At 43.5% G+C, this 26,062-nt stretch overlaps 2 protein-coding genes across 5 annotated transcripts in view; both read left to right on the forward strand.

The window, feature by feature from the left end:
- Positions 1-347: 347 nt before the first annotated feature.
- On the forward strand, positions 348-1,608 carry LOC310776485 (piggyBac transposable element-derived protein 4-like; the record flags this gene model as incomplete). Its single annotated transcript, XM_083636672.1, has 2 exons — positions 348-675; positions 793-1,608. The coding sequence occupies 2 exons, from the start codon at positions 348-350 to the stop codon at positions 1,347-1,349; spliced, it is 885 nt and encodes a 294-aa protein (XP_083492798.1). The 3' UTR covers positions 1,350-1,608.
- A 23,409-nt stretch (positions 1,609-25,017) lies between these two features.
- The window catches only part of tenm4 (teneurin transmembrane protein 4), a gene marked incomplete at both ends in the record, with an annotated part of 173,254 nt that continues 172,209 nt past the window's right edge, over positions 25,018-26,062 (forward strand). For all 4 annotated transcript variants that reach the window (XM_083637873.1, XM_083637874.1, XM_083637875.1 and 1 more), the window contains one exon: positions 25,018-25,240. In XM_083637873.1, coding sequence (XP_083493999.1) covers positions 25,018-25,240 — 223 coding nt within the window. The remainder of the gene's footprint in view (positions 25,241-26,062) is intronic.

The raw sequence follows: 26,062 nt of genomic DNA on the forward strand, positions 1-26,062 counted from the left end.
TGCATCTTTTGGTAATGTGTGAAATAAACATTCATTCATTCATTCATTCCAGCCAACCAAATGGGGCGTGAAGGTTTGGGTGATGGCGGAGAGCTCAACAGGCTACGTTCCGCACTTCAAAGTAAGGAAAAAAATCAGCACACCAAGAATATGCAAATATGTATTCTGTAATGTGTTGTTATTTGAGTGACCTTTCAAGCACCCAAGGCCCTTCCTCAGACTTGTGTTTCTTCTTGCAAACTCCCCAGGTGTACACAGGACGTGAAGCGGCGCCGCAGACGGGCCTGGCACAGCGCGTGGTGCTGGACCTCGCCAAGCCATACAATGGCACCTTCCTGTCCATTTATATGGACAACTTCTACACCAGTGTAGAACTCCTCCAGGAGATGAACGGCCTTTTCCTGTACGGCTGTGGCACCCTTCGGGCCAATAGGAAGGGGCTGCCGAAGGACCACAGCCTGACAAAGAGGGCTGCGCTGGGGAAGCACGAGTTCCGGGTGGCACAGCAGGATGACCTCACCTTCTGCGTGTGGCAAGACACAAAGACGGTGATGGTCTTGTCCAATCACCATGACCCCAGCGCAAGAGGGACTGTAAGGCGGAGGAGAGATGAGACCCACCGGGCTGATGTGGTAGTGCCCGCTTGCCTGGCGGACTACCAGAGCCACATGAAAGGTTTGTTTTACAGATTTATGTTTTATAAACAAAAATTAAAATACTGTAAGCTTATATTCACTGAGGTCATTTGAGTGAAAATGTACGTATGTAAACAGAGTTCCATGTGTGTTCCAGGTGTGGATCTCCTCGACCAGATGATTGGATACTATGGTTTCGATCATCGGTCGAAGAAATGGTGGCGGCGTGTGTTCTTCTGGGGCCTGTCTGTGTCGTGCTACAACGCCTACGTTGCAGCCAGGTCTGTTGGAGGAAGGCACAAACATTACAAGGACTGGCTGGAGACCTTGCTGGAGGAGCTCATCACACCGGTGACAAGGAGGGCCCCTCCTGTGATCCCTCCTCCTTCTCCTCCTCCTCCTCTGTCCCCAGCTTCCAGACCAGCCTCTCCATTTGGCTCTCCTTCCACTCCAGAGAGCAGGGGAGCCTCCCCAGCACCAAGCACATCGAGCAGGGCAGCCTCCCCAGCACCCAGCACGTCAGGAGAAGCCACAGGTCCCCCAATGCACGACTTCGGGAAGGTGTTTGAGAAGCGGAAGCTCTGCAGGGAGTGCCAGTTGTTGCTGGACAAAAAAGATGTAGTAGGCAGTGGGCTAACTGTGTATGGCTGCATACAGTGTGACCTGCCTGTCCACATTGAGTGTTTTGGAAAACACTACAGACATTTTTTGTAAGTGTTTGCTAAACACTAGCTGACACTTTAGACACTTGCCCCTTTGATGGTAAATGGACTGCATTTTTTTTTATGGTTGCAAGGGGACACAAGGGGGCAGTGTGGAGCACATTTTTGATTTTATTTGAGTGGTTTGGAGTGATTTGTTGCTTGTTTTTTCATACGTTTTTTAGTTTTTTAAAAATTTTCTGTGTTTACAGCAATATTTGACAATGCTATTGAATTGTCATACCAATAAACACCTTTTACAAGGAAAGCCACATGTGTCAGCTCTCAAATGCCTTTTAAAGTGTGTTTTTATCTTCTACAGAGGCTGAGATATCACTATTTTAGTAGGCGTTGACATTTCTATGAAAAGTTCAGGATTTGGGGGTCTATTATCAAATCGGACTTAGGTTTTAGAGGCTATTTTTTAGGCGAAAATAGGCTGAAATGGGTTAATTTAAAAACAGCTGTGCCTGTGAAACATAATGTTATCTAGTTCAACCCATGGCACATTTTCAACCATAATAAATGTTATTAGAGGGAGAGTAGACTTGTACGGTTCTTCCTGGGGTTAAAGTAAGTATCATATATATGTCAATCACTTTCTTTGCTGCTGTGTCGTTCTCCCTTGACCTACAACTGCAGCATACTTGAAACAATAAAGACCAGATGGTGCTTGAAGACGAACATTTCTAAGACACGTTCACTACAGATGCTACGCTGAAGCTTTAAGATATATATATTATATTGAAGCTAATGCAAACAACATATAGAGTGAAAAATCATGCAAATACTGAGTAGGTATGAATCACCTCGACTAAGATTGGGCGAACATTTTGTGCACTGTGTATGGGAGGTGCTGCTAGCATGATTCAAATCTATTAGTGCCCAGTATTTTCCTTTGAGGCGTTGAGTATTGCAGACTTGCAGCGTGACAGCTGAGAGCAGAGCTCTGTCTCTATATGTGGCTGGACAGCAGCAAAGCGACTGAAGGAGCGCTCTACAGCTCATGTGATTTACATCATGACTGGGAAGGCAGGCAGCTATTGTGCTGAGTCAGAGGAATATTATGCTAAGGGAAGCTGCTGCACTGTAGTACGCTGCCTGATCCATAGCGGGAGTTACACCAGCGCTGAAACCTTGTAACTCCCATTTTGAGTGATTTGTACGTTTTAACTGCAGTTGAAGGATCACACACCTCTCGGTGGCTCGGGAACATTCTCTTTTCATTTCAAAACCATTGTCTAAACCGAGAAAGATGCACGACCAACGCTAAAACCAAGGCTGTTTTTCTTAGTTCCTGTACATTTTGGAGATACAAAGCTTTCACCTGACAGCAGCATTGTGTAAACATAGTTTAATGGCCCTTTTCCATTGCTGTTTCATCACGCCGGGCCGGGTGCGAGTGTGCCCGAGATTGACCTACTCCGGTGTGGTGCTGTGAGGGCAAAATTATTGATTGATTGATTGATTGATTGATTGCTACCAGGCTGGACCCCCAACCACAGCGGGCAGTGGTGACGTCTCACTATCTGCGGCCAACCGGTGACGACCCTCCTCCCCCTCAAACAGCTGTGTTGCAGCATAGCGATGTGAAACTCTTACAGTATGTCTCTGTCGAGTGGAGAGAGCAGAGACAGTCGTTTTTAAAAGCCTCTGCTCAGCTCTCAGTACTTTTGTACCTTCTAACTGAATCTTTCTGGTTTGAAGTTTAGTTTCTCTCCTGTCTTTCTGTTTGCAATTTCAGATATCTGGTTTATTTGACCGTTTCCTGATTTCAGCCATATCAGAGCTACAGCTGTGGCTAACTTTAGTTGTGTGGCAATAAAACGCCACTGAACGACCAGTTTTATATAACGGTCATGTTCGAGTCACGCTCTTTCCATAAGCCCACCAGCTTTGATATCTGTTGGCTAGTTGTTGATATTTATAACAATATTGTGGCTCTAAAATATCGTTTGCCATCTATGCGGTGAGACTGTCATGGCCGCGACTTCCGTTCCACTCCTAGGCACATTGTAAAGCGCTTTGGACAAAAGCGCTATATAAATGCAGTCCATTTACCATTTTTTTACCACTCCTCACTCTGCTGCGCATACTAACCCCTGTTTCCACCCAGTTTTGTTTACCAAAATGCTGATCGGCAGATCCCTTGTATAGACGGTTTTAACTTGACAACAAAAACATTCTAAATTGAACCCCCGCTCACTTCCTGTTGCAGTGTTTGCTATGGACATAAAAGAAAAAAAAACATTCAAGTGCAGGACTGACCATTCCGTGAAAACCGTCTATAGCCTACATCTGAGCAGCGGAAACAAAAGTAACGATGTCAAGTGAATATTTCTGCAGTTTGCCGAATGCTGAGAAAAAGGAAGTGCTGTGGGGTTGCCCTCTGGTGAAAACCGTCTATACCTGTTTCAAAATACCGTATTGCCGCAAAAGTACCGCTGTGATGGTGGCAATAATGGTTGGATTTGTTTCTGTTTGTTTGCACCTAAGAGTCCATCAAGATGCTGAGGAGGAGAAAGATGCAAGAAAGCTGAGAATCCACAGATCGTACATGTATTAGTCTTATTATCCCTCTATGACCAAAACTCACTGAAGTAGCAACCAAAGAAAAACACTTACGGCTGTGACTGGCAGCGGCAGGGTACTTTGAAACAGGTAACTAGACATTGCAGAAGAAGGAACAAAAGACATGCATGCTTTTGAATTAGAGCAAAATAGACACACTATTCTTTATTTTTATGAAGGCTTTGCCAGGTTGCACCCTTTCTCTGTTTCTTCTTAGATAAGCAGCTATTTGCTCCACTCCAGCTTATATTAATGCTGCCTCATTTATTAATTAGTGTGTGCAGTGAGAAGTAGCAAGATAACCTATCACACATTACTTTGAAAATATTTGAATTGTCCTTGTTTTTTGGAGCACACATTTTGTAAGGTACTATGAGCATGACTTTGTTAAAGCAGTGCTGTGTTGTGGTAGGCATCTACCCAAATCTTCTTTTTGTGGAAAATAATAATAATAATCTCCATGCCTAACCATGGCATTCAATCCTTTATTCAATACAGCTCCAATCAGGCAGTTGATCTCCAGGACCTTTGTGTGTGTGCTGCTGATCCTGTAATCTCCCACATGTCAGATGAGAACAGCTCACTCTGTTCCTCTGGATTGTGAGGGGAGGATCTGTTTTATTGTGCGCAAGGTCATAGAGCAAATGATCCAGCCAAACGAAAGATTATTAACATTAATCAAGTTGATTCATATTGTGAGTCTGTTTTTAAATTATGGCTGCAGATTTCATGGTAGACAGTGGCAGTGCTGGTGGTTTAGGAGCAGACTCTGTCAGTGTAAGTAAGGTCTGTGCTGGAGCAGATCTCATGGTAGTCAGTGGCAGTGCTGGTGGTTTAGGAGCGCACTCTGTCAGTGTAAGTAAGGTCTGTGCTGGAGCAGATTTCATGGTAGACAGTGGCAGTGCTGGTGGTTTAGGAGCAGACTCTGTCAGTGTAAGTAAGGTCTGTGCTGGAGCAGATCTCATGGTAGTAGTCAGTGGCAGTGCTGGTGGTTTAGGAGCGCACTCTGTCAGTGTAAGGCAGTGATACTCAACTTGCGGCCCGTGGGCCACATAGGAATTGCATTTCTTTTTTCTTTTTTTACAGTGCGCCTGAACGCAACATGCAATATACCCACTGAATAAGTGTCCAAATGTTCATGTCATTCTGGCCAATACTCCACTTCTGTTATAGCATTTCAGTCTGGAATATGGAATAGCTTTCAATAATCTATGATTTAGCTGCTAAATTGTCAAATACCGCCGTCTGCTCGCTACCCAGGCACTTATGTACAGTATGTACTTAACCTAACTAACTATCCGCTGTGCACAACATTGTCAGACTAAACTCCGGCTGACACCCCAAAAACCTACAATCCGCTACAGAAAAATGTATATTGGTTGTTTATTAACTGGCCCCTGGCCTTCTATCATTTCACGAAAGTGGCCCCCGGGCAAAGCAAGTTGAGTATCCCTGGTGTAAGGTCTGTGCTGGAGCAGATTTCACCTCGAAGCAGGCCACAGCAGCAGAGACTATAAGCGTATCTCGAAAAGGGCAAACTCCCTCAGCTTTCTTTGTTGTCAGAAACAGTCTGTGAGATGCATGCAAAGCTTTCTGCTCTAACAAGAGGGGGATTTATCAAGGAAAGCATGCAACTTGAATGATGTAAGTTGAGACATATAATGTATGCGACACGGACTGGTGTTTTGGGTAACAAGTAGGGGAAGGTTATTTTTCAGGTTTTTATAGATTATGAAAGTGCGGATTGTAAGCTTTCAAATGGTGTGTCATACATAGAAATTTGAGTATAAATGAATAAGATATGCTTATTTGAATGTCGATACTCTTTTTCTGAGAAATTCTGAGAAAATCACCCTGAAAGTTGTTGAAGAAACAGAAACAAGCCTGTTTTGTTTAGATACATATTTATTGATCGATTTATTGATTTGTTTTTATTATTATTATTATTTTACTTTTTTTAAATGTGTGACTTCATGGTTGCCTACTTGTTATCCCATTCACCAGACGGTGTCACATATTTGGCAGATTCCCCAGACCATTGCCATCAAAACACATCTTCGCATGCCATGTGGGAAGGCACTTATACTTAAAATGCTGCTCTCTTGTTAAATAAATATATTTCCTCTCTTGCTATTTCTTTACCTGCCGGTTCCCTAGACCAGTGGTTCTCAAATGGGGGTCCAGGGACCCCTTGCCAGGGGGTCCGCGCAAAGTTTTCAGGAAAATAAAAATAAAAGCTTTTTTGGTTTTTTTTGCAAAAGCTTCATAGTTCAACGAAAATATTTTATGCTTTAAATCTAAAATGGTTCATGGATTACATTCTAATCTCAAACCTATCAATTTAAAAGTCAAGCATGTTATCGTGGAAACAATTAACCTTAGGTATATTTTCCGGTATATTTTCTATCTTGTAAGGGGTCCTTGGCTGAAAAACATTTGAGAACCTCTGCCCTATACTACAGTACTCTATATCTACTCTTATACAGTCACAGTGGTTCTCTATACTACTCTATATCTACTCTTATACAGTCACAGTGGTTCTCTATACTACTCTATATCTACTCTTATACAGTCACAGTGGTTCTCTACTCTATATCTACTCTTACAGTCACAGTGGTTCTCTATACTACTCTATAATACAGTCACAATGGTTCTCTATACTACTCTATATCTACTCTTATACAGTCACAGTGGTTCTCTACTCTATATCTACCGGTACTCTTATACACAGTCACAGTGGTTCTCTATACTACTCTATAATACAGTCACAGTGGTTCTCTATACTACTCTATATCTACTCTTATACAGTCACAGTGGTTCTCTATACTACTCATGCATTGTTGTTGTGACCCTTGCACTCCTTGCTATTGGTTGCTAGCACATTCTTGTTGTTATATTCATTGTTAAGTTGCTCTGAATGAGAGCAATTGTCACACTGGTCTTCTGTGACAGCCATTGTGATGAAGCAGAGGCATGTGCAGAGCAAACCTTGCACCAGAAGCACAAGTCCTATTGGTACAGGACTAATATAACCTGGGGGACAGCCAGTGATTTGTTAGAATTGTTAGAATTGGCAGTGATTTTAATCCTGTGCGAATCCACCATGTCTGTAAATTGTAAAAGTAAAAATTCCAGCACAATTTATTCGCTGCATTTTGGTGAAGATGGAGATCCCCTGATAAATTGAATCCTGTGCAAATCAATCTCTTGGTAATGTCGGCCATAATTGAGTTTCAGGGCACAATTTATTTTCTTTCTTCTTCTCTATGCACAATTTCCAGCTTCCTCCTGTCATGAAAAATGGAGATAGCAGTGGAAACTGTGCTGTAGAGGAAGGTTTTGGACGTGTTTTCAACTCAAACTAAGTTTTGCTTTGCTAAAGCACAAAGTGATGAATTGTAAAATCTTGACCTTCTACAATTGCATCCTTGGCAGCGGTGATTTCAGTGAATTTAATTATCATGGGTGAATGCGTTTCATGAAATGTAGAGGTTGAGCAGTAGTTCATTAATTACATGAAGTCCCAGCACAATACTGGTCCCGTGGGAATAAGGCAATAGTCTAATTCATATGAATGTTTCTGTTGTGAGGGGAGGTTGATCCAAAGGCATTTTTTTGCCAAACTGCTTGTTTATGCCTTCTTTGATGCTGTTTAAATTAAGGGAGTGTCCAATGTTAGTTCTGCCCAGCTCTAATTATGTTTTTATTTGAGTAAACAAATGTTTATTAATTGTCTTCACCGACTTATTCCTATTTAAGGTCAAATCCCAGCATAGTAGAAGGCAGGGCAAAAACAAGTTGAAGGTTGTTTTCTAATTCACTTGGTTGGATCATTTGAAGGAAACAGCAGAGGTGCAGTAGGAGTAAAAGCTATAGTTTAAACTTGGACAAGAACCAAAACTCGTGCTTCTTGTATTCTCACCGGGGGCCTCAGCTCTCATGTGGCCCTTTATCTTGACACATCACAGAAAACACACGGCATGGATGAGATTACGCTAAAGACGTTTTCAACAGCGCTTTATTGACCTGCCGGTTCCTTCTTTATTTTTATATTTTTGGGGGAAGAATGATCAAAGAGAGATATCGACAACGACATGTACCATACCTCCAACATTTAGATGACAGAGTGGGAGTGTTTCAGTCAGTTTGCTGTGGGACACAAGGTGGAACGTGGGGGGCAGAGAGGCGAGCGTAAACTCCGGGATCCTCTCCCGCTGTCAGCGAGCTCACCGTCCAATGAGAATTGGAAGGGAAACCCCCCCTGCTTGTTTCCAAACTTGTTTAACACAGAGACGGTGTTAACATGCTTTGTTCCAGCACAACCCCCACCCCCGCACACAGCCCCCTCCACTGCCCCAGCCAGCCAGCCAGCCAGCCACTCTCCCTTCCCGAGCTGAGTGGAGCTGCAGAGTGGCAGGCAGGCAGCGAGTGGAGGGAGCTCGGCCCTGGTTCTCAGTGCAGTGGAGGAGCCGGGGGCCCTGGGGACACTCGGGTTACCAGCATCCAATCCTGCAGCATTAGCAGGGCACAGTGAAATAACAGCCTGCCATCTGGAACTGATGCTAAAGCCAGCCTAGCCTTGCAGTGTTCAATCACACTGACCTCAATTAATTGCTATTTGTTCAGTGTTTTTCATCCACTGCGTTCCATACCTCCAGCTCTTTGTCTCACATGGTGTAACGCACGCCCCTAATGCAACGTACGTGGGCTCCAGAGGCAGGTCCAGAGTTTAGCTTTTCTTTCATGGTCCTCCGTTCTCTATATGAGGTTCTCTTTCATGGTCCTCCGTTCTCTATATGAGGTTCTCTTTCATGGTCCTCCATTCTCTATATGAGCATTTTCCCATTCAACTTTGAGCGAGTCCACCTCATAAGAGGTTTAGAGGAGAGCAGCTCAAGTGTGGAGGGATAAAGCTGGTCTTTGTGCTGGAGAGACGCTCTGTGGTATGCCGGGTTGAGAGTGGGTTTTTTCGGTGAAGCCTCCTGCTCATGACTCAACATGGTCTTTCTTGACCCCACTTTAAGAGGAGACAATGAACGCACTTGAAAAGGTCTTTTTCTCTTTCGATCCTCGGTGCTCCTCACTTTCTCCAGCGGCAAGGGGGGAAATTTGGCTTTGCCTCTGTCACCACTCTGTGATGAGAAAGTGTCATTTTTTTTAAAGCGGCTGTGATATAACCGTTAACCTACACGTAGTTCATATCCTCTAAATGTGCTACATTAAGCTGCTACTGCCAGGTGGTTTGTTTTCACATAACCATCTGGGAACGAGTCACTCGGGAAACCTTCAAAGGGCAGGCACTTTCAACAAAGACCTGGCAGGTGATTGGATGAACCATCTGTCCATCATGTCTCTCACTGGCTTGATCTCGCTGGCGTCACACTAATGCCCGCCCATTGGTGCGAACCACCAGTGGTTCGGATGGATGATCGTGATCTCATGATCTCACGCAAATCCAGCTACCTCACAAGGTTACCAAAGAACCCATGTTTAGACATGAAATACTCATTTTAATGCATTCTCAATGTCAAAAAATGACACCACCGGATGTAGGCCTACAAAGTTCATTGTCATCTTGTAGAGCAATCATGTCCTTTATCATCATCCACTTTACAATATAATAATAATGATTAACTTTATTTACATAGCATTTTTCAGAAAACAGTACAAAATGCTTTACAAAGCCAAGTGACACTAAAAACACAGGAAATACTATATAACACATAACTGCACAAAATATAAAGTAGGCTATTTTTTCAGAGACATCAGTATGAAAAGGACAAAATTAACATAAATGAGTCTCAATGTCTAGATTTACCGTTATTGCATTATCAAAAATCAGTTAATTTTTAGTGGCAGGTTGAGATTCTCTTCACAACTTGGATGTGGGCTTTAGTGGCACTTTTCCGACAGCAACTGTGTGTAACCTTGCAATGAGCTGCAGGCTTAGAAGCACTGCAGCGTTTTATGTGACAGGAACGCCTCCACCCTGCAGATTGCATCATTTGATATGTGGGGATGGGTGGAGCCACTGTCTGCTAATCACGGTCTACTACTGTGCCTTGTCAGTGTGGGGGAATTTATTCTTCAAATTAATTCAAGAAATGCCCCACAAGCTTAAGTATATTTTCCAGAAACACATCACGTAACGCATGATATACATCCTGAGACGTAAAGTGAGGAAGAGAAGGTGGAGAGCGCGCTGTGGAGGGAAACTGACCTTGGGCTTGCTTATCCAAGCAATTTAGCTCAATAGCGCACGTTTCGAATCAGAGACACCCAACGCCTCACTCATTTCCTCTTCCAGATTTCAACACTTCTACTCATCTACTTCTGATATATAACTTAACAGTCTACTAGTTGCAATTACTTATATTTCATGGGAAACTGAGCCAGAGACTAGATTGGATAAGATGAAGCCACAGAGCATATTATTACTGGGGGTACTTGTGTTAAATAGGCATCAAATAGGAATTAAGTAGGAATTTACAGTCCAATCGGTATGCGATGTAACAAGAGTAATATACGGTAATAGAGTAAAAAGTTCTGGCAGGAGAAGCAGCTATAACACTTTCATGTAGCCAGTGTAGTCCTGCTGCTGCTACTGGAGAGTGACATTGATGGGGGGCTCATGTCAGTGGGGGGATATCGGCTGTGCTCAGGGGGTGTCGGTAGAGTCTTTGGTAAGTTGGTAGTTGGTATTGGGGGGGTGAGTCCTTAGTAGAGGGGGATTTCGGGCCTTGTTTGATTGATTGATTGATTGATTGACTTTATTTGGTGAATGTCAACAATGAGACAGGGAATACAGACAATCACCGAGGATAAAAACACAATAAAGCCATAGGCTTGTTTCCATTGCGGTCCTCCTGTTGATGAGGCCGATGGCAGTTGGGAAGAAGCTGTTCTTATGGCGAATAAAAAGTGATCTCATGATCATCAAATTGGCACACTCTTTGATGCAAGTAATGGCCATGTAATCGTTTTCAAGTTGACCAGGCAAATATTGCCCCACAGGATCATGGATATTAAAGATATTTAACATTTTCATATGAATACGTCATTTTCATATTATCTTTGATAGTGTAGCACAGTGATTCCCAAACTGGGGTACACGTACCCCTAGGGGTACGTGGTGGAGGTACTACAGGGGGTACTTGAGAGAAAGGGGGGAAAAGAAAAATGTAAGAATAAATCATGAAAATAAATGAACATTTTAAATAAATCTGCTCAGGAGGCACTAATTGCAACTCTTTCACTCCATTTCTTATTTTGTAATGTTATATTCTTCAAAAGGTGGGTTATAATTCATTCATTGCATCATAATGCTATAGTTATCTCTTGCAGTTTTGTAAGCAAAATGTTGTGGTCAGTTAAAGAGGGCACGTGGATTCAGAAATCAGGGAAAGGAGGTGCTGAAGTCAAAAAAGATTGAGACCACTGGTTGAGCATAATTACTTAAAATAAATGAATCTATTGCCAAAAGCACTAGTCTGTGTGGTCCTCTCAGTCAGTGGGTTGGATTTTAAAACCTGAATTCCAGGAGGATCAACAGGGAATGTGTGAGAAAATTGGAAGAAGACATAAAACTGCTTATACTGTAGCTATAGAGCCTGGGCTGACTGATCATCCATCTCTTTCCAGTTTGTGCAAAAAGCAATATCAGAAATTGAGATTTTTACTTTGCAACAACGTACATTATGCAGAACTTTTTCGGCAAACTTTTATCATTCAAATTTCATAGTTTCATGCTTTTCAGGTTTCGTGCTTTCTCGCTTATAAAAATTGCATTGTCCCTCCTGATGTGTACTTTCTTTTTGATTCAGGCAAAATATGCAAAAGGAAAGGAAATATGAGGCTGGGGGAAAAGAAAAGAAAGACTGCAATATAAGGTTGGGTACTGAAACCCGGTACCACTATATGGTACCAGTATCTTTACGACCGGTACTTACCGGTACCGAATTACAACGCAGAATTAGGTGCCTAATTTAGGTGCTGAGTGAAATTTTCACCCTCCGATGCTCCGAACCCGGCGTCACACGCACCTTCATTAACATTATCGTTTGGAACGTGCTGCTTGAAATCCTCTTGTTTTCTTTTCTTTTAAGAAAATGTATTTTATTGTATTAGATTAAATCCTCTCTCAATTTAAAAAGTTTGTGTTCAGGCACCGTTTAGCCACCGGTACCATTTTAAAAGTATTATTACACACACACACACACACACACACACACACACACACACACACACACACACACACACACACACACACACACACACACACACACACACACACACACACACATATATATATATATATATATACTGTATATCATATGTGTCCCAGATAAAGTGTATCAGCTAATACCAAAAGCATCTTTCTTGAGCATCTTTCTTATCAGGTTGCCTTTTGTGATGATGAGTGAGCACTGGTTAAAAGCTGGTGTTCTGCACCATGCTGTCAGCATGTCACAGCTGTCTGTGGTGCTCTGTACCATGCTGTCAGCATGTCACAGCGCTGTCTGCTGTCTGTGGTGCTCTGTACCATGCTGTCAGCATGTCACAGCGCTGTCTGCTGTCTGTGGTGCTCTGTACCATGCTGTCAGCATGTCACAGCTGTCTGTGGTGCTCTGTACCATGCTGTCAGCATGTCACAGCTGTCTGTGGTGCTCTGTACCATGCTGTCAGCATGTCACAGTGCTGTCTGCTGTCTGTGGTGCTCTGTACCATGCTGTCAGCATGTCACAGCTGTCTGTGGTGCTCTGTACCATGCTGTCAGCATGTCACAGCGCTGTCTGCTGTCTGTGGTGCTCTGTACCATGCTGTCAGCATGTCACAGCGCTGGCTGGGTGCCAGAGATGCCAAGGAGATACGTGCAGCACCACTGGCATTTTGAATCCACTGCTAAATATCCCCGGCTATCAGTGACACCCATCAACAGGAGGCTTTGCTTTTAATGGTGGCAGAGGCAATTCTCCCAGGACCTCCCACACAGGTGACATGGAGAGCGCTGCAGGTGGCTTCTAAGCAGGCTGTCATTTCACACTGCTTTTTGTTGCCACTGATTCCTGTCTGAAGCAAAAGGTAGTAGTATAACTACTCCAGCAAAGATGGGATTTTATTATGCCTAACTCAAATGGCCACAAACTATGTTATTATTCAAGATTTTACATTATGTACATGGAATACCTGAGTGCTGTATTAGAAAATGTTATGGTTAATTTAAAATCTTTGAAGTAAGTCTGGGGGATTTTATGGCTTGGAAAGTATATTTAATATAAATATATAGGCTATGCATTTGTCAATTTAATTGTCTATTTTTCCTCGTACTTCTATAATGGAAGAACATTACGGTACATGCAGGACATCTCGCTCTCCTTCCAGTGTCTCCTTCCCTACATCGTTACCATCCACCACTGAAGAAGAATTTTAGCTCTGAAAGCAGTTTACCCCTGTATCCATTTGGTTAATAGATCCATTAAGCAGCATGGCGAGAGTGGAGTGCGGCTGCTGTGTGGAGCTCAGGATGACGTGTTAATTCTGGGTAATTTATTACCCTGGGTGTCGCCGGGCAAGGAGCTCCTGACAGATCCTGTCTCCCTGGGATCCTCCTCAGCCAGGCTTCCATGGGCATCGCCTGCCTAGAGGTGACTCCGGCGTGCGGCGCGAGGCTCGCATCCGCTGATGCAAGTGTGATGTAAAGCCCTTACTGCAGGAAAAACAACAGTGAGGACGCGCCGGGTGTGTCATTATATCAGACTGGCAGGCAGGCTTTGAAGGTAGGAGGCTAAAAGCACACCTGTGGAGAGGGAGAGGGTAATCAAATTTCCCCCCGGTGTTATGGGCACTTGCTGGCTCTCATATGGTTTTTATTTATGGAAGTATCCTTTTCTGTCTAGGGCCCTGCCCTGATTAGATCACAGATGCTGATTGTGGCCTGAAGCTGTGGTGATCAATCCTAATTTACTTGCAGAATTAAATTTATATATAGGAGGATGCAGTGCAGTGCCCTGACAGATGAAAGGGCATTTCCTTCTTATGCATCAACAATCAGAAGAACAGGGAAAAAGATAACAAATGGCCTACTTTTATTTTTGTTTCATTGTGCGTTTTTAATAACATTTAAAAATACGCTCTCACTGGGGAATAAAAGCTGCACACTGAGGACTGATAGTGGATAAGCTGGAAGAGAAATTGCACGGGCATCTGAGAGTGCATTTTCTCTGTGAGACATGGCACTGTCTCATGTTCAGCCAATGGGATCAGAGAGTGCAGACCTCTCGTGGCTTGGAGACCGACAGGTCAACAGCACTGCCAAGCTAACCCATCAGCCATTGCATGTCATAATCAGTTAAGGGCAAATCAGCATACACTAACTCTCTGTGCCCCCAGGAACATGCTCTAGGGGATTCTCTCCAGTCTGCACTGAAGTGAAAGGATGCCAAATGAATTTCATTGCCGTTTGTGCTCGGTGAACGCACACACCTTGTAGAATGTGTCGCTGCGGTGGTATGCTTTCAGCTCTGAGCGACCGTCTGCAAACGAGCAGTGTGTATTTGTGCCACTGCAGCAGCCACACCTTCTAGCCGTAGCATCTTTAGCGCCTGAGCTGTCATCCAGTCGATGATGAAGCTACAGGGTGATTAGCCCCGCCCCCACCCAGAGGCTGCTGAGATGGGAGATGTGGGAGGTGTGGGGTTGTCAAAGCAGGGCTTGCAGAGATACCTCAGTTAGGCACTTAGAATAAGATCATTACCGTGCAGGAACCCTATGTCTTAGCTTTGCTGTGTGTGCAGGAACCCTACGTCTTAGCTTTGCTGTGTGTGCAGGAACCCTACGTCTTAGCTTTGCTTTGTGTGCAGGAACCCTACGTCTTAGCTTTGCTGTGTGAACCCTACGTCTTAGCTTTGCTTTGTGTGCCGATTTTTCTTGACTGTTGATATTGACGCAGTTACAGTATGCTTGCTGTTTGTTGAGTGTAGGGTTATCACATGGTGCCCGCGCTCACATCTTCATTCTTCACCGGCCTGCCAGTGCCATGTTATCTGATTCATTGTGCAAAAAACTAGGGTTTGGGGGGGGGGATCGATACAGCATCTATCACAATGTTTTGTGTGGCAATATCATATTGTACGAATGCCAAGTATCGCAATATGTTATTGTATAAATTGTCAAGTGCATGCAGTATTATGACATGTTTTTATGATTCTGTCTGCATGACAATACTATTTTTTACGTGAGATGAACAGACTGGAAACTTTATCTCATTAGAGAAAACAGATGTTGAAGAAGTTTTTTCCTTTGGGGACATAATTTGTAGTTGAAAAAAGGTAATAAATCGCACTATATCACAATATTTTTAAAATCGCAATAATATTGTATCTATATCTATTCATATTGTATCAATAATATTGTGACTCAAGTATCGTCATAATATCGTATTGTGGGCACCCTGGTGATTCCCACCCCTATAACAAAAACCCTGCTAAGGCCAATGTTATTGCTGGTGTTCAAAGTTGTTGTTGGCCAACAACTCCAGTTTATGTGATTGAAAGCTTTTACTTGAAGTGAACAGCACAGTGTTTCCCACTGTCTGGCAGTTTATTATCTTAGGTCGTAGGGGGGAGTTTGTTGTTGTGTGTCACTGTCTACATAAGATACTGTTGTTTCTTTGCATCTTTATTTAATTCACAGACACACCGTAACACAATGATTCACTGACTCTTTGACCCATGCGCTGTCATTCATACGCATTAGTTTACTAACTCCCTTTCAGTGCTTGTCAGCATTAAATATAAAGGTATGATGATATTTCACACGGTATTGCCATAAGTCTCCTAAAAATTCTAGCAGAGGGATAAAAAGGAGAAGATAAGGGACATTCATTTGACTGTCCTGTGGTGGACTCCCGCTGATGGTGGTGGTGATTAGTGATTGATTGGAAGACTTTCCTGAATCCGTGATCTTTGGGGGGCATCTCCTTACTGTCGGCCTCTGCAAGCTATCAGGAAGAAGTCTGCGGACCCCCGCTGCGAGTGCATTGTAATTGGTATCCAGCAGTACTCCTCTCAGTATCTCAGGGTGTCTTTGAAGGGTGTTGTTCCACTCTAGACTGTCCCTCAAGAGCAGCCGACTGGCTCTTTATTGGCCTGACCTGCACACCTCTATGGCCAGGGTAATAGGCTTTCCACTGGGCAGCTCCATGGTCAGATCCATTCTATGATTTTTTTCTTTCTTTGAATAGATCATAATGTCTCTACTCTTCAGAGTCTTTTAATTAGCTAGCCTACATTCAGGCCAAAATGCAACATTGATGAAATGCTCGGGGGGGGGGGGGGGGGACATTATTCAAGCTTTCATCTTATTTTGTATCTCCTGTTTAGTTGTGGTATCAATGACATGAAAACACATTAGGCTGTGTGTCCATCTAGCATCTTTTTCTGACGGTTAAACGCTGGAAGTATGCTGGGGAGCGCACAATAAGCAAGGAAGCATTCTGAAAGTAACCTTAGCTCAGTGCGGTAGCTAGCTTGATAGCTGACAGCTAACATTAGCTAACAACACACATACAGTGATTTAGCTCAACACTCACCAGAAATAGTAAGTGTCTAGCCAATCTGCTCCCACAATTGAGCCTTTCTGTCTCTGTTGTGATAGTTTCTCCATATGATTAGTTGCCAGAAAAGGAGCACCCGACACCAGCGTCTTTCTGAAAAGTTAAAATATTTTCAGCTGGGAGTGCTGGGAGCCGGGCGCACAAAAACGCCGGAGCGCTGTGAAAATAGACGCTGGGCACAGCGCACTTTCTCTAGACGTCCGTGTGCGCCCGCATACGCTCGCTCCTCATTGGAAACAACTGAAAAAAGACGGCGGAGCTGATGAAAAGACGCCAGGTCGACACAGGCGCTTAGGATAGCTACTGTAGCTATCCTGGGATGTAGCTACTGCAGAAAAAACAGACATTCATATACTGATATTGTGGTTGAAGCCATGGCAAGCAGCTTTTGAGAAAGGGGCCAGAAGTCCTGAAAATGAGGGCTATTTCTATTTTATGTTAAGCACCGTGACCTTTGCTCTCACAGCACCGTGACCTCTACTCTCACCAGCACCATGACCTCTGCTCTCACCAGCACCGTGACCTCTGCTCTCACCAGCACCATGACCTCACCAGCACCATGACCTCTGCTCTCACCAGCACTGTGACCCCTGCTCTCACCAGCACCGTGACCTCTGCTCTCACAGCACCATGACCTCTACTCTCACCAGCACCGTGACCTCTGCTCTCACCAGCACCATGACCTCTGCTCTCACAGCACCATGACCTCTACTCTCACCAGCACCGTGACCTCTACTCTCACCAGCACCGTGACCTCTACTCTCACCAACACCGTGACCTCACCAGCACCGTGACTTCTGCTCTCACCACCACCATGACCTCTGCTCTCACCAACACCATGACCTCACCAGCACCATGACCTCTACTCTCACCAGCACTGTGACCCCTGCTCTCACCAGCACCGTGACCTCTGCTCTCACAGCATCATGACCTCTACTCTCACCAGCACCGTGACCTCTGCTCTCACCAGCACCGTGACCTCTACTCTCACCAACACCGTGACCTCACCAGCACCATGACCTCTGCTCTCACCAGCACTGTGACCCCTGCTCTCACCAGCACCATGACCTCTACTCTCACCAGCACCGTGACCTCTACTCTCACCAGCACCGTGACCTCTACTCTCACCAGCACCGTGACCTCTACTCTCACCAGCACCATGACCTCTACTCTCACCAGCACCATGACCTCTACTCTCACCAGCACCATGACCTCTGCTCTCACCAGCACCGTGACCTCTACTCTCACCAGCACCATGACCTCTACTCTCACCAGCACCATGACCTCTACTCTCACCAGCACCATGACCTCTGCTCTCACCAGCACCATGACCTCTACTCTCACCAGCACCGTGACCTCTGCTCTCACCAGCACCGTGACCTCTGCTCTCACCAGCGAGCTTTTTGCGGGGATTTCTGAGGAATCGCTGTAAACCTGCACGAGTCCCACATTTATTTATGGCCTTGGGTGTTCCCCAGGAGTCCAGGGAACCTCAGGAATCCACATTATTTATTTCATTCAGTTCAGAGATGTAATTTTGGAGCATCCCTCACATGCTAGCCTCCCTCTAATATATGTCTCTTCCACCTACATTGCAGCGCCTCCCCAGCAAAGCTCATGAAGGTAATTTATGGCATCTTTTTCTGCCACCTTGTTAATGGGTCAGGAGACGTTTCAGACATCACCGTCGTCACATGGCGCTGCTAACGTTCTGCTGTATTTGTCCAAGGTCAGGGGCATACATCAACGCAGAAAGTGAATAAATAGACTGCTTCTGCCTGTTATTTACCGGCCTGGTTTGAAAGCAACACGCCGTTCCTCCCCGCTCCCCTCTGTCACGACTAAACCTTGAATGGCTCAGAGTGATTAGTAGCAGGGAGCGTGCTGCTGCAGCGCTCCCAGGCTACTTTTGTTTATGTTAAGGCTTTTTACGCATGCTGGTTTATGTGCTGCTGGTGGGCCTCGCTTTTGATCCCGGAAGGAGGCGGCTGCTAAGGTGCACCCCCCCCCCCCCCACACACACACACACACACACACACACACACACACACACACACATACACACACACACAAATACACCCCTTATGCCCCCTCTCCACCCTGCATTAGTACTGGCGAATTGAGATCTGTTTGGCAAGCCATTCGGCCCCCCGCCCAATCCAGCCAAGTCTTTTTTCCTCTATTGAAAACACACCTTTCTGTTGACCCAGAAGGCTTGTCTATAGAGCCCAGGCATGTGAAAGATTTCCAAAAAGAAGTAAGTGGTGCCTGTCTGGAGCTTTCCTCTCTCTCAATGGGCCTGGAGACAATGTTCTTGATATCTGCCCAAATTTCCTCTCTGTTGCACTACAGGCTACTTGTGTTGTGTGTGTGTGTGTGTGTGTGTGTGTGTGTGTGTGTGTGTGTGTGTGTGTGTGTGTGTGTGTGTGTGTGTGTGTGTGTGTGTGTGTGTGTGTGTGTGTGTGTGTGTGTGTGTGTGTGTGTGTGTGTGTGTGTGTGCGTGCGTGCGTGTGTGCTTGTGCACAGTGATGTGAACTGTCACTAATCCTTGGATTACGTGATTAGACTAGGTAAATAAAGAAGCTGTAATAAACCCCAAATATATATTTTTAAATACATGTAATCTGATCACAGCTACCATTTCGACGATTAGTCACATTTCCTGATTTCTTCATGAATTATTTATAGGGAATTCTGACTTATGATGTCATTACATTGTATTATGATTATTATATTATTTTAACTGTATACTGTATCACAATATTAGTTCAGTCATAGTTGAAAAGCTGTATAGCCTCCAGAAAAGAATGAACTCATATAAATAAACATTTCCTTGCTTAGGAATGTTAGGCAGCATTTGGTTCTCGATCCTGTATGCAAAATCTATGACTTGTAAAGCGTAGCATGCCATTAATTAGCATGGAAAGCATGGGCTGTGTGCAGACTGTGGAGCACCCAGAGAAGGCTAGATTTATATGCAGCAGCACTGAATAGCAATTCTCAACACACTGCTAATTGTTTGATGGATAGTACAGACCAATTTGCATTTATATTGTACCCCAAACGCCTCCCACCTATTTAGATCCCATATTTAACTAACTCCTGACACCGGGGCAATGGCTACAACAATATGCCCAGTAAAACCCAAAAAACAGTGTTTAACAGGTTTTTATATAACGCTTTTCTGACCGATAGACCCTTCTTACGGGGGCCAATTTTGTGTCGAAAAGGCAGTGTAAACACAGGTGCAAGCAAAACACTAATGAGGGTTTCCCACTTCCATGATTGGAATTTGGAAACCCTCATTAGTGTTTTGTTTGCACCTGTGTTTATTCTGCCTTTTCGACACAAAATGGCCCCCGTGAAAAGGGTCTATTGTGGGTGGTGCAAGCAGCTCTGATTGAATCTATGTAGCGGTAAAGTACAGTTCAGAACAGTCAAATCACATTTTTTCTTTGTCAGGGTGGTTTTGCCTTTCATATGATATTGTTTTGGTGAATTAACGTAGCTCGACAGCAAGTTCTAATTAGGGAGAAAAACACAAACATGACTTAGCGTCAACCACGATGATGGATGCAACTGTTCTTTAAGCATCGTTTGTGAGATCTCTATTCCTGTTGTCTTTCAACTCAAAGTTGTAGAGAACTGAGAAGCTTCGAATGGATCAACTTCTCTGCTATTTTTAGCTTGCTAGGTGGAGCTGTTGTTTATGAATCAAATATGCACCAATCAGGCTGTCTGTGGCTGTTTTTTTTTACAGATTACGATTTACGATTGAAATGATGTATTTTACCCAGACTTGCGACAAAAACACCACATCATATTATGCACAGCAAGCATAACTATTACATTTCCAATATCGCACTGTTTAAAATGATTGTTTTTATGCCTGTATGACATAGCAGCTGGCCTATACACCTGTAAATATTTTTTGTTTATCCAAGCATTCCCAATATATCGTGTTGAATGTCTGAAATGCTTTACGTTTGTTTTTCCGCCTTCTTTTCAATGTCAAACACAGCGGCAGAACTGGCCTGAACTGCTTGCACTACTAATTGGCTTTTTACTGCAGAAGTTCAACAGACTTCCTGATCTGGCAGTTGAACCCTTCATCGACCGATCACGATGACCTATTTCGAAGATTTATCGGCCAATTATGATCTGTGGTCATTCAATCAGAGCACTAGAATCATAATCACATCGGTACAGAAACCAGGAAGCATAGGAACCTGACCGATGACTGGAAAAGTTCAGCCATGGCCAACTTTTTACTCAGCTAACATGCTAATGATTATGCTACATCAGTGTATCTGATGACTTCACTAGTCACTGCTCATTGTTCATAGCTCCCCCGCCACATTCATCTGTAGAAGCGCATTATTGCTTGGCTTACAGCTGCCATAAATTTGTTTTGCACCCAAAGACAAACTCCATTCTTCCCCGGCACGTTGTAGACAATACAGTTGAAAAATGTCGAGTCTGCACATGTTTTCAAGGGGAAAATAGACCATCCATCATTTCTTTTGTCTATACAGAGAGACCTCATTGATTTTGGATCATTGCATAGATATGCAGTTAGCTTCTCTTTGGCACTACTCAAGCCCTGCAGCTGAGGCTTTAGTTTAGAGGATCTTTCTCTTTGAAATCAAAGCAAGCGATTTGTATCTTAGTTTCACACATTTCAATCCACGACATGAGATTTTTCACCGGGCTTTGGAAATCACTTTTCTAATTCAGCCTTTGTGAGTGCACCCTCATTAACACCTCCCACTGTTTCAGGCTGCTACTTTGCGTTAAATCAGGAGCCGATAACACACTTTAAAAATAGCCCTCTGATAACGTCTTACTTCTGTTTCTTTCCATGGGTGCTGCTGAGATATCTTGGTCAACTAAAACCTACTCTGTTTGTTGTCTTAAGATACCATTACCGTCAAATAATCCAATGTTGGCATTTTCTTTGTTTTGACTCCCACTCCTAGAACTTAGACTTAGACAGATGAACAAGAACAACAGCTTTGCTCTCTGGCTCCGAAACACAAGGATAATGCCAGATGTCGTCTATTTACAAAAAAACACTGTTTAGTTGTACAGTAGGCTATATATGCTTTGCGTGAACAATCCGGACAGCTCTAGGCTCAAGGTAAGCATGTTGTTTCCAGGACCTACATTTGCAAGCCGTATCATCTGTCATTGTATATGGCCTGTTGCTTCCTTGAAAAACTCCTCTGGGTTTCCCATGGCCTCAAAGGTACATCTCATTGCATAGCAGCTCATTAATAATGAGGAGGAAGGGCCCGGCATATAAGAGAGATGACCAGAACACAACACTGAGCCCAGCTCTTTGGGAACAAAAACAATGCACTTTACAGAACCGTCTCGAACACTTGACAAAGCTGCCCGTTCTGCCCGCGCTCTCGCATTTGCATAGCATCAAGGATCTCGAGCAAAAGGTAAAAAATTAGCAACCCATACATGCTGTGTCTGAAAACCCATACAGGCTGCATCTGAAAACTCAGGAGCAGCTGAAGGGCTCTTGCCGCTGCAAAGTGGGAGCAACCCCCCCCCCCCGTCCCCCACCCACCCCCACCTCCCCCCATGTGGCAGAGGTCCTGGTATTGAGGCCCCGAAGTCATTAATCACCAGGATCTATTCAGCTGTCAATACACACAAAAAGAAAGCCCCAAATTCAACAATGGCATCTCCAATAAAAAGTTTTTTTTCTAAGTAGGGCCAAATATAGTTCACTGGGGATTATTGTTTACTGTTCTGTCCGGCGCAAATCTCATACAGTATTCATAAAGAGCTTATCTTGTGGGAAAATCCTTGTCTGAACGCAGGCGTATTGTCAGTCAAACCTCCCAGATTTGCCGGGAGTATTTTTTTTATCTCTTTTTCAAAGAGATGTATTCACACTTCGAGGCTTTGCTGACAATATAATGACATCTTTATTTTTCTTATAGCACTTGCAATATAGGCTTGTAAAAGGAGGGAGCGAACAACAGATTTTGCTTGTCGCCTCCCCAGCTTTGCGTACTGATTGCACTAATACATCACAGGCGTTTAAAAAGACTTGGGTTCAAATTGCATGACTTGAATCCACATCACTTGGTCACACCATCAAGTACTATCTGCACAGTTACAAGATTATTTAAAGCTGGAGTGCCTAACCGTTGTAGTGCAGAACCTTTGTCTCCCCCTTCTGGCGCTTCTGGCAATGAGAGTATGTGCGCTGTATTCATGGGGTGTCGGGGAAATGAGGTCCCGATGGTTTCCTTTGCTCTTTGCTGTGGCACAAAAACTGGAAACAGCTATCAATGTGTTGTTTAAACGATCTGAGCAATACATTACAACACATCTTTTTTGTAGTGTCCATGTTGTTTCCACATGATGGCTTAAAAGCTCATGAACACACAGAGGAAGAGTGACTTCTCAACTCGGAAATGGGACAATCCGAGCAGCACATGAATGCAGCATTTGTCATAGGCTACACCGTAGCCTTCACTGTCTGGGCGGTAAAAGAGTGGATAAATAGTTTGGAAGAAGTCTCTAGTGGAATACAGAGAGAGTTTATGTGGCGCTGATAGGCTTAATGAGCATCGTGGGAACTTGTTTGACAAGGGCTTGAATGTAATGTACGTTCATTTGTATGTCTGTTGCACAAGATAGATAGATAGATGTTGAATGATGAATGTTGATTCTCTTACAAGCAAGATTCTGGGAAAATCGCCCTGAAAGTTGTGAAGAAACAGAAACAGGCTGGAACAAGCCTGTTTTGTTCACAAAATATATTGTGATCCTACTGTTGTTTTTTATATTGAGTGGGTTCTTCAACATCTAAACTTGTGTAATGTGATTTTATTTATTTTATTTCATTTCATTTCATTTTATTATTATAAAAAAAAAAAAAAAAAGATGATTTGCGAGACTTCATGGTTGCCTTCTTGTTATCTGTTTCACCAGACTGCGCAACATACTGTATATAGAAACATAAACACACAAACACGCTAAATTTATATTCGAAACAATATATATTTGGAACAAGCAGCAAAATACACCATAATGTCTCCGTGTTGCTGCAATATCTCTGCTCAGTAAGTCTCTGTGTTCTCTAATTGATCTTCAAAGTAAACAGTGACCAAAGGCTCTAATCACGTTTATCCACATTGACATTTGTTAAGCCAACTCAATATCTTTTAAACCATGATTGCTTAGAATGAGCTGTTTGCAAGGTAGCGTCCTTTGGCTAATATCAAGCACTACTTTTTTTCACCGTGCTACATTGCAACTGCAATTCCATACTTTTTACTCAATTCTTGTGATTGTGAATGCGTTTCTTTATGCAGTTGCATAACATTGCATTACACATTCTTGATTCTTTACCCCGTCTTTCTACTTTTACTCTTTTTGTCCTCTTGCTGTACTCCTTTTTTACTTTTATTTTTAGATGCTTATTTGTTATTTCATTTTATTTTTAGAACAGCTCATTATTTCCTATTTCACAGTCAAAGCAAAGGGTGGAAAACCAGGACACAGTTGAATAGGAATGTTCACTCCCACTATTGATCTTATACGCTGTGCACCATTTTTGAAGCACGACAGTTTTGGTTTTATGTTTCAGATTTTAATCATCTCTGCTGGTTCAGTATAGTCCTGGATCTGTAAGGCTCTTCACTTTTTGAACCAGTGATGATATGTAATGCCACCTTTACAGATGCTGGAGGCCCAGCATTTCTATACGCCACATAAAATGGAATATTTGTGGGCGAGTCGCATCGTAAACTTTATGGGAGTAAGATTTGTTGTGCCAGTGCCGTATTTCACTAAAAACTAATCCTGGTGGTTTTTCATGGCCTCTGTATGCTGCTGAGCCATACATTCACTGCTGCTGCAAAACAAGCATCTGCATTTCACTTCTTTTTGGATGTAATATGTGCATAGTTAACTTTGAGTTATTCAAGAGAGTGAGTGAGTGAGTGAGTGAGTGAGTGAGTGAGTGAGTGTGTGTGTGTGTGTGTGTGTGTGCGCACACATTCCCTATATACACCGTCTGTATTCATATTTTGGGTTAGACCTTGGGTTATTGCAATGTGGAATAATAATGAGATTACAAGAATTTGATTACAATGAATGGTAAGTTAACTGCAATGAGTGAATAGTGGAGTGCGGGAAAAATCTTGCAGCGCTTTGATGACAGATATTTTGAGAAACAGATGAATTAAGTGATTCAGAAATGTATTTGAAGGTAAAAGGCATTTTGAACTTTGAGCTCAGGGAGCACATTATTCATTAATGGGAAAACAATGAATACAGCTTCAAAGCATTACATTTTGAAAGCAGCGGTATCTGTCAAAGCTCAAACAGATCTCAAGATCCTAATTTTATATTTCTCTCTCTCTCTCTCTCTCTCTCTCTCTCTGTCTAGTTCTTTTACAGAGTCCCTCAGACTAAGTTGGCATTGTAACCCAGATTTGATGCTGAAAACCGAGCGGGGGCAGCCATGGAAGTGAAGGAACGCAGACCCTACCGCTCGCTCACCGCCCGGCGGGACACAGAGCGCCGCTACACCAGCTCCTCAGCAGACAGCGAGGATGGAAAGCCCAACTCCAAATCCTACAGCTCCAGTGAGACTCTCAAGGCCTTCGACCAGGACTCGAGGATGGCCTACGGGACGCGCGTCAAGGACATGGTTCATCATGAAGTAGATGAGTTCAGCCGGCAAGGTAGAGCCAAGCAGCAGCAGTATCATACAGTATATACGTGCTGTTGTAGCAATAGAAGAGAATTGTCTTGACCTAATATTTAGGACGAGTACTATTTCTTTGGCCCCAGATATTCTCTGCAGTGATCAACAGAGAATATTCGGATATTCAGCAAGGGGCTGCAGTTATCCTCCTATAGTGAATGACTGATTATAGAAATATTATGGGCAGTAGTGTGTCTGTGTCATTATCCTATAGTAATTTACTGAATGATTATAGAAATATTATAGGCACCAGTGTGTCTGTGTGCTGTGTGCATGACTTGGCAAAGACTCAGCTGCAGCCATATTGATCCATCAGAAAGAATAGATTTCTGTCCGTTGGGTTGTTTTGGAACGTCAATGCAAAAAAAAAAAAAAATCTGATTTGCGGTGACGAATCTGTCCATGGCCTCCTGTGGTTCCTCCTGTGGTGTTGAGCGTTTCAGCAGGCTGTCTGCAGGCCGCTCTAATGGCCTGCGCTGCCCACAGCGTCTCCTACAGTGACAATTTCAACCCCATCTGGGAACGCAGACACTTATTTAGAAATGATGACATCATTGAAAACAGACTGCCTACCCAACAAGCAAATATCTGAATCGTTGAATATTCGGGGTCCAGCCCTACTAATATTCCAGTCCAGTCCAGCTGCAAGTCCATTAGCAGCACACAATGACACGGAAATGTGTTTTAGGACACGTTAGTGCCTTCTTTCAATATATGCATCACTGCTTTGTAATGAGAGCTCCCTCAGTAATTCACACTCTGTCATTGTAGCGGTCACCCTCAAATGTTTATTAACAGA

Source organism: Poromitra crassiceps (assembly GCF_964638095.1).
Source record: "Poromitra crassiceps genome assembly, chromosome: 5".
Classification (NCBI taxonomy): domain Eukaryota; kingdom Metazoa; phylum Chordata; class Actinopteri; order Beryciformes; family Melamphaidae; genus Poromitra; species Poromitra crassiceps.